This window comes from Cyclopterus lumpus, chromosome 21, assembly GCF_009769545.1.
Source record: "Cyclopterus lumpus isolate fCycLum1 chromosome 21, fCycLum1.pri, whole genome shotgun sequence".
NCBI classification, from domain to species: Eukaryota; Metazoa; Chordata; class Actinopteri; order Perciformes; family Cyclopteridae; genus Cyclopterus; species Cyclopterus lumpus.
Genome location: NC_046986.1, coordinates 16,431,625 through 16,444,043, shown reverse-complemented (window position 1 = coordinate 16,444,043; position 12,419 = coordinate 16,431,625). Strand labels below are relative to the sequence as shown.

General features: G+C 43.3%; 1 protein-coding gene across 9 annotated transcripts in view; it reads right to left on the bottom strand.

The window, feature by feature from the left end:
* The window catches only part of myo1b (myosin IB), a 52,955-nt gene that overhangs the window by 16,153 nt on the left and 24,383 nt on the right, over positions 1–12,419 (bottom strand). For 8 of the 9 annotated variants that reach the window (XM_034562236.1, XM_034562239.1, XM_034562240.1 and 5 more), the window contains exons 4-10: positions 11,987–12,081; positions 8,240–8,344; positions 6,818–6,864; positions 5,117–5,180; positions 3,479–3,577; positions 2,219–2,322; positions 284–431 (exon numbers count right to left, since the gene is read on the bottom strand). In XM_034562236.1, the coding sequence (XP_034418127.1) occupies positions 284–431; positions 2,219–2,322; positions 3,479–3,577; positions 5,117–5,180; positions 6,818–6,864; positions 8,240–8,344; positions 11,987–12,081 (662 nt within the window). Of the gene's footprint in view, positions 1–283; positions 432–2,218; positions 2,323–3,478; positions 3,578–5,116; positions 5,181–6,817; positions 6,865–8,239; positions 8,345–11,828; positions 11,903–11,986; positions 12,082–12,419 lie in introns of those variants that run through there. The other variant, XM_034562244.1, reaches the window with a different exon arrangement.

The following is a 12,419-nucleotide window of genomic DNA, read 5'->3' as shown; positions in this document are numbered from 1 at the left end:
AAAGACGTAATAGGTGAGGGATGACTGAAGAGACCAAAGCAGCCAATAGGGGGCAGTGGCTCGACATCAGACCAGTAAGTCATGATGGTCAAAAGGTTTAAATGTCAAAGATATTCACAATAAATCATCAGAATCAAAATAAATTTATCAAATTAATCCAATTAATCAACTTGTCTGATATGCATCTGAACATGTTCACGACTACATCATGCTGCCAAATCATTAAAATGAAGTTATAATAGTATCAGAGATACTACCCACCTCTGTCGTGCGTCAAACTCACCATTTTTGTCTTTAATGCGGCTCTCATCGGTGCCGTTACAGCGCGACTCTGGCTTGAACTCGATGTTGCCGAGCTTCAACACGGCCGCCACCAGCTCCAGCACCGACTGCACCTCGTCCTCCATAAAGCCCACAATCTGCATGGCATTCTGGAGGGGCACAACAAAAAAAGAATGGTCACAGAGTCACAGATCAGCTGATGTTGTTGAACCTTATGACGAAACACGAACACAGGGTTGCAAAGGGGAACTAAGCTATACATGCATTGTACGGGTGCGTTTGCACAGTCATAGATACACACATTATTATTGCAGCCAGAACTGTCATAATGAATTGGAATAGCCAAATAAGAAAAAAAGGAATGAACAAGGAAAAGCTGCACTCGCCAAATAAGCCGAGTCAACCAGCTCACCATGGGAGAGAAAGATCTCTTCTGACTGAGGTCTCCATTTCGAGGGACTCTGGGCTAAGAGTCCATTTGATTTACATAATTCATGAGTCTCCTCTTTGAAGAAAAGAGGAGACAAGCAAAAACCCATGAAACTTATCTTCTCCCCATTAAAAACGGCAAATTACCCAATTCAATATTTAAATGCGTTTTAACTGAATCCCAGACCATCACACAAATGCCAAATATGAACCAACTTGCTTTACAAATCTAACAAAACAGGCTTCATGTGTGTTGTTTGCTGTGGTCAGTGGTGGAAGAAGTACTCGTCTTTTTTACTGAAATAAAAGTAGCTATACCGCAGTATAGAAATACTCTGTTACTAGTAAATTGTCAGACAGTCAAGATTTTCCGTAAACCTAAAAGTACAAAAATGAATGATACCCAAAGTATCAGGAGTTTGTCCGCAGAGTATATTTTGTATTAAACATCTGAATTTTCAAAGTTACTTGGAACAAAAGTGTAAAATAGCAGAAAATGGAAATACTCAAGTAAAAAGTACAAGTCTCTCACTATTGTACAGAACTGGAGTAAATCTACTTTGTTACTTTCCACCACTGGATGTGGTACTTTGGGTTACCATTACCTTTGGTCCAGAGTTTAATTGTAAAGCAAACATTGAACTCAATGTGTAAAGAAAGTGTGGCAATCGTTGGCTATAGAACGATTGTTTAGTGGGAATATCCCCTTGCGTTTCCGGTGGTGAAACGCAGCTGTATGGGGAATACTGAGAAAACTCCATGCGAGAGGTGATGAGAAGCAGGATGTGAAACGCAAGGAAACCAGTGAAGCAGAATGTGACAGCACAGCCTGCGAAGGCTCAAACAGCAGCTAAGCGGAGCATGCTGGAGCAGGACTGGAAACAATGGAGTGCAGTCGCAAGAGTCTCTCAAAGACACAACATCCGACAGCATGAGTCCCCGTTGGCGAGGATAACAAGTAGTGACAGTGTGCATGCGGGCGAGATATTCAATGTGTGCGCACAAACTTATTTAAATATAAGGAAGCAGCTGCCTCGTCTCCGGTGTTTTGTTGAGTTTTTTTTCCCCAAAGAAATGAGAAGATAAACCATTTATTATAAAAGGCTGGACATGGAATTGTCTGTGTTTAATCAATGTAACACTAGTAGCTCATGTTTTAGTTCACTTGGTTTTAACGATCCAGAAGACAGACTTTTATAATCTACCGGTATGCTCTGGTAGTTCGTTACACACAGAAAATGAGGAGAAATCACTGCCTCTACCCTTTGTGCAGGATTTTGATTATCTTGGCATGACGCCTGTAATGAGTGTGTCTCGTTTGTCTATTCTTCTGTGAGAGCCCATTAAGGGTTTAGAAAACTGTGATCATTATGGTTTAGTTTTTCAGTAAAGTGAGATAATTTCCACTAGCAGTTATTTAGGCCAATACTTAAAATATCATCTGGGAGAATCCGAATGAGCATAAAGTGCAATATCATTCAAGGATATATGTGGATGTACTACTCACTTTGACTGTCCTGAAGTTGGCCGCATCATCCAGCCCATTGACCGCAGCAGAGTCCAGGCTCAGGTAGTTGTACTTGCTGAAGTCCCGATCCAGCTTCAGCTTCTCTGTGACACGGAACACATTTGTTTAAAGCGGTTGGGCTAAAGGCAATTCAACTATTACAATATTTCGGGCACCTCCTAGCTATTAGTGTGAAGTTGTCTAATGGTCATTTAATGAATGAATGTATGAATGTACTGTATGTTATACACTTTTTTTCCGAGGACCTTCTAGAAAAAAGAATCTTCCAAAAAAAAGAATCACTTGAAGGTTAAAAAAGGTTAACATGTGACACTCATACTCTTTCCCCCCCCCCCCCCTTAGGACCTTCTAGAAAAAAAAAATCACTTGAAGGTTAAAAAAGGTTAAAATGTGACACCCATACTCTTAATACACCCCCTGCAAACACCATTTCTACACAGGGAACGCTCTTAGAGTTACTGCCGTGAACACCATTATGGAAGATCAAATGGCCTTCTTAAAAGCCCTCCTATTTAGTAGCAAAGAAATCTGTTCCTTTGGTGGGTGTACGTGTCGGATTTCATTAGTGGCAGCATTAACTACGGCTGAACCAGGCCCCTCTGATGTGCGTGTGCTCTCGAGTCAATGATGGTTATTTTGTTCTCTTGCGTTCCGGACATAAAACAATGCCCTCCGTCCACAGAAAAGCAAATAGAAGGAACAGGTTTCACGGCGAGCCTTTGTTCTCTGTGCTGTTTGTCGGGCAGGAAGATCGGGCCATTAATGCATCAGCCATGTGTTGTGTGCAGCTGCAATGCTGCTGGAAAATATTTATGCAACACTTTAACTTAAGGAGTGGCATGCTGGTGCTTCTAGATGACAGTTAAATAAAAATAGGAAACATACTCATGTTAACCATCCCAGTCTGGTGTATGACACCTAAAGGAAAACAAGCAACAGAAGATCCCACAATGGTGGCGAGAATAGTTTCCTTTGGACAGGACTGCTCAGCTAGCTACTGTAAAGTCTGATTAGTTAGTTCCTGCGAGCAGATGTGTGTATATTCTGACACCAGAAGTTATTCCAGGCTGAATATTTTACAACCCCAGTTTGTGGTTTGGGCCAATAAGAAGGGTACATTTGAGTATTTCTCTCAGATACAGGAGCACTTTAATCTAGTTAAGTTTGCCCCTATCTACACGACAGATATGTATACCTTGATGCTTCTATTCAATGCCTTCCAGTGTTTTTAGGACTTACTGAGTGTGTCATCAGAGGCCCCAGACAAGAGCTGATAAAAGACGTGGAAGTTCCTCTCTCCTCGTGGCTGTTTCACCACACGGGACTTCTCCAGCAGATCTTAAAAGGAAGGCAGGACAACAAAAGGAAACAATTACATATTTCCCCAATCATAGTCCTCACGGGAAAGGTTTCTATGGGGATTCACTGAGGTGTCATGGAATAGTAAATGAGGGGGCTGTACAAAGGATGCCCAGCATCTTTATGGAGCTCAGAGGGCTTCCTGGTTCAAACTGTGTATATTCAAGTTGCCAAGGTGACCAAGCTAATGTTATTTACGCACGCACACGCACACAAAGAGAACCACACAAGACTTTCAAACATCAGCCCTTTCTCCCAGGCTCCCGACCAAGTGCAACAGTAGCTGATTAAAAGGGGACCCATCATCTGCTCACCGCATTAGGCTCCGTATGATTTAATTAAAGACCAACAGCAGAGCTCCTGCATCTGAGGCTGCTTGAGATCCTCTTCACTGCCATCCTGGCTGGATAATAGCATCCACTTTGTCTAGTTAAGAACCTCTAATTTTCCGAGACTTGAGAGTTTACATTTAAAACCGACTGAACTGAAAGAAAAATATCCACATGAACTATCATTTTAACCCGCAGTGAAATCTCTCCTGGCTTTTAAAAAAAGATCTTTAGACAAACGGTCTGTGGGTGCTGAGGATAGGAGGGCCACTTTTCACTGAATCTGAGGATACGCTAACTAGAGAGCTCTACACACAGACCTGAGGCTGTCAGAGTTAGCGCTGGGTCAGGCTCAATGGGAATCTGTGGCACCCAATGGCCACAGATCACATAATTCTATAAGAGCCGGCACATCAATAATACAACATCCACGGCTGAGTGGCTGGCAGTGGGAATATGGAGCTGTGGTCGAAGATGCAGAGAGGATAAGAACAATACCAGTGAAGAGCCACTGTCTTCATTTCTGCTTTGCGTTGAACGCTTTTAATATACGTGGTCACATTTGATTTACGTTTGTGCAGAGTCTCTGAAATATTCCATCCTAAATGGACCGAAGTGACCTTTCACATTGTCTCCAGCCAAACCGGTCCAGTCATCTTTTCATTGCTTCCGCAAGAGCATCCTTGTCCAACTGTCTAGCGGGCTGGCCGGCCCGCCCCGTCTGAGGCAGTCACATGTCAGTGGCACTTCTTCACAGAAAGTCCCTTGTGTTGGACTAACTCGAGCCAACAGACAGGGGTTCATTTGTGTCTTGGCAATCCGTTTCTCGTTTTGTTTCTGTGACCTCTGGCGGAGAAGTAAGCGCAGATGCAACAATTTGAACAGAAGCAAGATAACAGAGAAAAAGAGCGGAGGGGTGAACGCGAGTGGGTGGAGGCGAGCATCCGGTTCGGGCTAAGATCAGTTTTAATGAAGCTTTCCCCAATTCCAAAGCTTTTGTAAAATGTGCAACTGTACCTCAAAATGGCCAAGGAGACTACTTTAAGATAAACACAGATACTTGTGTGTTTAATAGAAGAGAAATCAGTGTCAGATTCATCATAAAATGCCAAGAAAAAAAACAATAGCTAATATGATACAAGACTATGAATAAATATGGTGCGTACATTGTCATGTTAATACTACTCACAGTTGCTGATGACTCCACCCAGAGGATCTCCCTTAAAGTCAAACTCAATGTCCATGTACTTTCCCTGTGGAGAAGAGAACAACATTTAGAACAAGACTCGTGTCTATGGATAGAACTGAACTTTGATATACGCCGAACACAGTGGGTCCCACACTCAGCACCAGCTGCCAATCATGAACGGTTATGAAATGACTGTAGAGCAAAGGCCCCCCCACCATCACCATCACTCACACTCTCACTCTCACTCTCACTCTCACTCTCTCACTCTCACTCTCACTCTCACTCTCTCACTCAGCAGGCCAAGCTTTGCTGGTGAGCGGGCTCCAGCCAATCCCAATAAGCCTGCTGCACTCAGCAAAATTAAGTGACAGTTTGATTCATAGGTCTCTGATAAACTGATGTGCTCTGATGAACTGGCATCCAGCGGGGAGGCCTGAGGTCCTCGTCTAGAGGTGTATGCCAAGGTTACCTAAATATAAACAAATCAGGGGCATAATCCTTCATAATGCAGAACTCCATGTTACAACTACAAGTCCAGGCATGCGTTTGAATGTGCCAATGTAGGTAGATGATTGAACAGAGTGGGAAAAGGAAACCTGAAATCGTGTTTGGAAAAGTCAATTAAATCAAGTACATGTACCGGAAGTTTTCAGATAAACAGGCTCATGAATTTGCAGCTAAATAAACATTCATGTTAGAAAAATAAAAAAGGAATCCAGGGGGTGTTAGGGGGGGTAATCTGATGCAATGCGGTGCCACAAGGGAGGAACCTGGAGCAGGCAGATGCTGCTGGATCGGGCCTCCCTGAAAATAACGAGCCAGACAGCGTGAGAAAAAAAAAAACACACCAGTCTCCTTTCATCCCGCACTGCCTGGAAATAAATCCTCTCCTGGATCCGTCTACACACCGACACATTCTCATGATGTCATCTCTGCCATCGAGATAAGCATCGTATATTATGAATCAATCAGTCAATTCATAAACATGAGCAATTACATCTTAATTAAATCTGTGTAACCGTACGAAGGTTTGGACAAACCGATAGTCCAGTGGTTCTGGTCTGCCATTTGACTCACGCACTCTGCAGCTGATGAACAGCAAGTGCACGTTGAAAGCTTTATGTAACGAGCATTCACACAAGCCAGTTAACGTGTGCTCGTGAAATATATCAAGCGTGCAAGGCCTGCTGTTACGGATCCAATATACTGCATGTCTTCACATGATATGGGACATTAGAACATACATGGGACAAAATCCCCTTGAGGGACTTTGAAACGCGTACTAACATGAATCATTTAAGGACAGGCAGAAAACATCAGTCTGCAGGTTTTTTCTTAAACCATCGGGTTGTCACAAAGGATAATGTGTCCGGACAGAACTGATCCAGCCCCAAAAGTAGATCGCCACTAGACTAGTTTGATTTGGTGAAAGCCAGACTGATGCAAGCACATTAATGAGAAATGTACAGTGTAAAGAAATAAGAAACATTGAGGGGGACACAAAAGTAGGGTATTAAGAAATACAGTAGGGCTTATTTTTAAGGAAATTAGAAAAACGTAGATGAAAGTGTCCGATGATGCAATGGCTTGAATAAAGTCTGAATCCAAAAACATCCAAGCTGTGCATACTATTCTACAAATAAGGCCCCATTCAAGAAGAAAACTAATTAAACGTTCATCAATTCAGTAGCATATACTTACAAATCTGGAAGAGTTGTCATTCCTCACTGTTTTGGCATTTCCAAAGGCTGAAAATCATAATGGGACATGATGAAAACAATGCATAGTTTATGCTAATCCTTCCAAAATTACATTATAGCCAATAATATCAAAACAAATTAAAGCTTGTCTACAAATATGCCAAAACATATGAATGATCCTCATCGTTGTGCCTCACTCCAGCTAGCTGTCAATCATATATGGTCTGGATGTCAAAGCTATTTGTACCGATGAAGCCACATAATTCTGCGTAGATTAGGCAAAGCACGGCGGCACTTTGCCCAAATCAAAGTGCTTTAATATGTCCTACTGCTTATAAACAAACAACAAACATGATGTTTAAACAAAGTGTTGCCACGTAAAAGTGTTTGAGTGCCATCATAAAAAAATGAATTTAAAAAAAATGCATCACAAACGTGTGCACATCTACACCTCATATCATGTGATAAATGAGCCTTTTGGAAGAGTATTTTTCAATCCAGAGCACTCTCAATTTGCCACCGAGCACATTTCCACATTAAAACGCTATTAATGTGTCATGCATCACAGCGCTATTAGCGTATCAGCTTGATTGCTGACCAACGGCGGATTAATGTGCGTTTTCTATTGTTGGTTGACAACAAATGAAACCAATAGGGGTTCTGAAAGAGCGAGCACGACGCATGGCACATTGTGCGGAGCACGATAACTGTGCCCCCCCACACACACACTCCCTTTATTTCAGCGTGAGGGCCATTAGATTGTTGGGAGCTAAACTCTTGCAGATGTGCAGGCTTTTCTGCAACAACTCAACCCAGGTATACAGCTTCATCATTCATGGGCATTTCCTGTCCACTGCCCCCAATTAAAGTACAGCTGTTTGTGTGCCAGCACTGAACTGTGAGATTGAGACAGTGCGTGCGTGCGTGCGTGCGTGCGTGCGTGCGTGCGTGCGTACCGGGGGGATGTAGAGGAATACAAAAAAAGTGTGTGGTACACAGTATTTACATAACCTCTGAAAGTTATTTTGCGGATCAGCTTACTTGTCTGTGACGGTACAATTCCTATGTTTGCAGTGTACGTGCTAAATCTAAAAGTTTTGCAGTGGACTTATTGTGTTCCTTAGCTGATAATCAGGAGTTTTGCAGTGATGAAATGTATTTGTCTGGTCATTACGCGTTCCAAAACCCAAGCAAAAAAGTTAAATATTGTCGTAAAACTTTATGCCGGGTGGGCGACAGGTTGCAAATATACAATGCGAGACAATTTATGTATTTTCAAACTTTGGCAAAAGAAGCTGCATTTCGAGGCACATTTGAAATGCAACAGCGGTGTCAACCTGCTAACACAGACTCGGTCTCTAAATGTGAATGTCAAATGATCCAGCCGCTTGGATTAGCTTGAGTGTGACCGGCGAGTACTCACCCTCTAGTACGGGATTGGACTGCAGCAGCTGTTCCTTGACCTTATTCACCTCCTGGCCCTTCCCACACACCGCTGCCACATATGACATCACCAGCTTACTAGCCTCTGAAACACACACACACACACACACACCTAATATTAGGTCAAAGCTTTTGCTGGACATGACAGAAGCTAACAAGAGAGGTCCCCCACCCATCTCACCATTCCCTTTAAAATCCCCCCCTCCTCATTAGGCTGTGGTTACAGAGCGGAGGAGGCCTCATAACTGTTTAGTTAGACGATGACCATTATTGCATCAGGTTATCATTCAAATGACTGATTTCACTGGGAACCGAGAAGATGCACTGAAGAAACGTGACTTTATTTGGCTCAACAGAGATGATCCCCCCCCCCGTTCATCCACTTCTCATGTAAGAGCCGAAGCTGATCTGAAAGACTTGGGAGAGAGAGAGAGAGAGAGAGCAAGTCTTGCGAGTGCAGTGTGTTCCCAAAAATTATTTTCTGGAAAACACGACACAGGCTCAAAAGGCATCTTGTGCTCGTCAGAAACAAGTGATGTGCCTCGTTGCCTGCTGGCATCTGGATCACCTCTCCTGTCCAGTGGGATGGGAGTGACCTAAAACTGATGATGTGCGACTTGTGCCAAGCAGGGATAGAAAAGAGCTTGACAGAATTCACTAGTACCGACTGCTGATGAGCCCGGCATACAAACAGACACGCTTGTACATTTTGCCAAGTTACAGAGAACACAGGTGTGGAGAAAAAGAAAATGCAGAGGTCCAGAGGCCCTGCTCTGCTGAGTAACAAGGTACACACTGCTTAATCTTCGCATTTCTTTTCCTGTCTCAGAGAAGCAAAATAAACTTCCTCAATCATGTCTCGCAGAGGGAAAAAAAAGAAAAAGAGAACAATGTTATGTCTCCTGTCTGCCATTGCTGGCATCTGATAACACTGTTCGTCACGGCTCCTTGCTCATACGGGAGCCACAACAAGACAGAGCACAAGAAACAGACATAAAAGTCAATGACCCATATCGATGGGGTATGCACGTTTTTGATGGCCTTATTCCACTACAAAGCTCCGAGGCCGATGCGATTACTGAAATCCAAATTTATCTCCTAGACTTGGCTGAACAGCTTCTTGGGAGTGGGTTTGTTAATATCCATGAGAGCTTGAGAGAACCCAAATAAAGGCTAGTGCAAAACACGGTCTGTCATACTTTACTGTGCTCTCCACTTGCTCCGTTTTATTGTTGCATCACTGCATTACCCGACCGAAATGATTATTATTATCATCGTGTGTGACGGACATCTCACAGCGTTAACAGTGGCTTTTGTTAAAATGGTCGTGTGGCTCGATAGATTCTAATGTCTGCTGCCAAAGTTCTACATGGGGAATGTTGCGTTGTTAAATATGAGCTCCTGCCAGAGATCAATGTGAAAATAAAAACAGAGTGCGTCACATTAAAAATACAGGCAATGGATTTGGCATGAGTGCAGCTGTGCACAATGAAACAAAAAGGCAGGCCGAGGAATTTAAGAGACAGCCATACATGGATAAAGAGCCATGACTCCGATGTACAATATTCAGCTCTGACGTAAATATTACAAAGAAAATGCTGTGATACGTGATGTGGATTTAATAAATTGTTGTTCTCTGTATTTACCACCACTCCTCGATTAAAGCCACATGGCTTTTAAAGTGGAACCAAATGGACACTGTGATTACAAATTACTCTGGCACTTAGGGTCTGTCGCACACATGCAAATCCAGAGTGTGAGTTTGAAGCAAACACTGAGTGACAAGAGCAAAGTATGAATGCGCGTCTGCGTCTTTACTGTACAGGAATGCATTTTAGTAAGAGTCTGCGACTTCCTTCCTCCAGTTTGTACTCTACATGTATTTTTACCTGCACCACATCACTGAAAACAGAGACCAGGAAATTCCATTCCTCTTGGCTTTCTGAATGGTATGCAATACTGCTCCCGACCCGAACATGGCCACACTACTATGATACCAACTAAATAAGAAGGACCAGGGACGTGGACACGCCATCCTCAAACATCAGCAAGCTCCCCATTTCTAGTCCAATGCAGATCAGACGATCAAGAAACCATCTTGAAGCTGCTGGTCTTCCTCTATAATTTAACACCCTCTCCATATACAGGTCATCAACGAGTTAGTCACGTTTCATGTACCAACATGACGTTCTAAAAAAAAAAAAAAAAAAAGGAAAAAGAAACTTGCATCAATCTGCTTTGTGATCTAAATCTGCACTGTGGCTTTATACATAACAACCCTCATCTTACAGCTGTCTTTACCAAATATAGTTTGACTACGCTTACAACAAATGTTTGTTCAGCACTACAAACAAGAAGGCCGACCAGACGAGAGGCCTGATTATACATTTGTATCTCTCCTGGGATGTACAAGCTTATTAGCTTTTTTTTTGGTGTTTGGATAAACTCGAGCAGAGCCCCGTTTAGAACGGGCCGATTGCTCGGCCTGTGGTACATCCAAAGAGCTTCACACTTAACTTTTGCTTCTTGCAACGTGGCACCTCTAGACATGCTGCAGCACATTTCAGAAGTGTCACAGAAGCGACTCCGTGCTCTGCTTCGTGGGGCAATTGAGTTGACTTTTGTGACAGAGCAATTCAATTGTTTGTTAAATTTCCTTTCTGTTTACCTGCTGCCCTTGCTCCTGGGTTGATCCAATTCACCCACCTCCGGGTAAATGCTGCTCAATTTGGCCCGTGGTAGGTGCTAATTTACAACCCTGCTGGAGCGAGCTAGTGACCCAACATGCCGTTCAGCGGTGTAACAGTTATTGGGGATTCCCTCTCAATATTACATTACATTACATGTCATTTAGCTGACGCTTTTATCCAAAGCGACTTACAATAAGTGCATTAAACCATGAGTCCAAACTCAGAACAACAAGAATCAAGCAAGTACAATTTCTTCAATAACGTTAAACTACAGAATACTATCCGTAAGTGCCATTTAAGTGCTACTAAAGTGCTAAACAACAAAGTGCTATCGGTAAGGGACATTTAAGTGCTACTAGAGTGCTACTACGGCGCTACCTTCCCTATTCAAGGTATAGTGGAAAAAGATGGGTTTTTAGTTTGCGACGGAAGATGTAGAGACTTTCTGCTCTCCTGATGTCAATGGGGAGCTCGTTCCACCAATGAGGAGCCAGCACAGCAAACAGTCGTGACTTTGTTAAGTGTTTAGCTCGAAGTGAAGGAGCTACAAGCCGATTGGCAGAAGCCGAGCGAAGTGAACGGGCTGGGGTGTGAGGTTGGACCATGTCCTGGATGTAGACCGGACCCGATCTGTTCGCAGCACGGTACGCAAGTACCAATGTTTTGAAGCGGATGCGGGCGGCCACCGGCCAATACACGACAGTATGTACATGACGCACTATGAACCAATGTGGTCCGTAGATCTCATGAGCTCGCACTCTACAATGAACTTCCTTTGATCCTCAACAATACATCTGCGTGTGTGAATTGGATGAATGGAAGGTCCATTTTAGTAAGATGAAGAGCATTTCATGTTTTTACTGGGAAAGAATGCCTTACTGATATCAGCAGCTGGAAGGTGAGATAGGATCCAGGAATAACATTGAAACGGAGCGATGCCGGGCCGCAGTGCATGTTGCCTGATGTGGAGAAGTACATTTCCCCTTGAGTGCACAGACATCAAGATAAAAAAAAAGAAGGAGCATTTGGCTACATACCGGTTTTCCCAGCCCCGCTCTCCCCCGTGATGAGGATGCACTGGTCCTTGTCCTGGTCCCTCAGTGAACGGTAGGCCTCATCCGCCAAAGCATAGCTGGAAGACAAAAAGGCACACGGTCATAAACTTTCATGGTACTGTTACGCGTCTTCAGCTTACATAACCATGCTTATTTTTAAAGTACTTTCCAGGGTATTTTGGGGAGAGATACTGGGGTAAAAGAAGTTCAGAGTAATAATACAATGCTGTTCCAGGCCACATGGCATCCATCCTAATCAATAACATGCAGCTTTATTGGGAATTAGGTCGCATCTGTAGAATAGCCACAGGACTGGAGTGACTTGCAGCTTTATTTAGCCACACCAGCTGGTTCACATTTGTGATTTGGCTTTGATAGTTTGAATACTGACCATTTCCTGCTCCTTTCTTCCCAA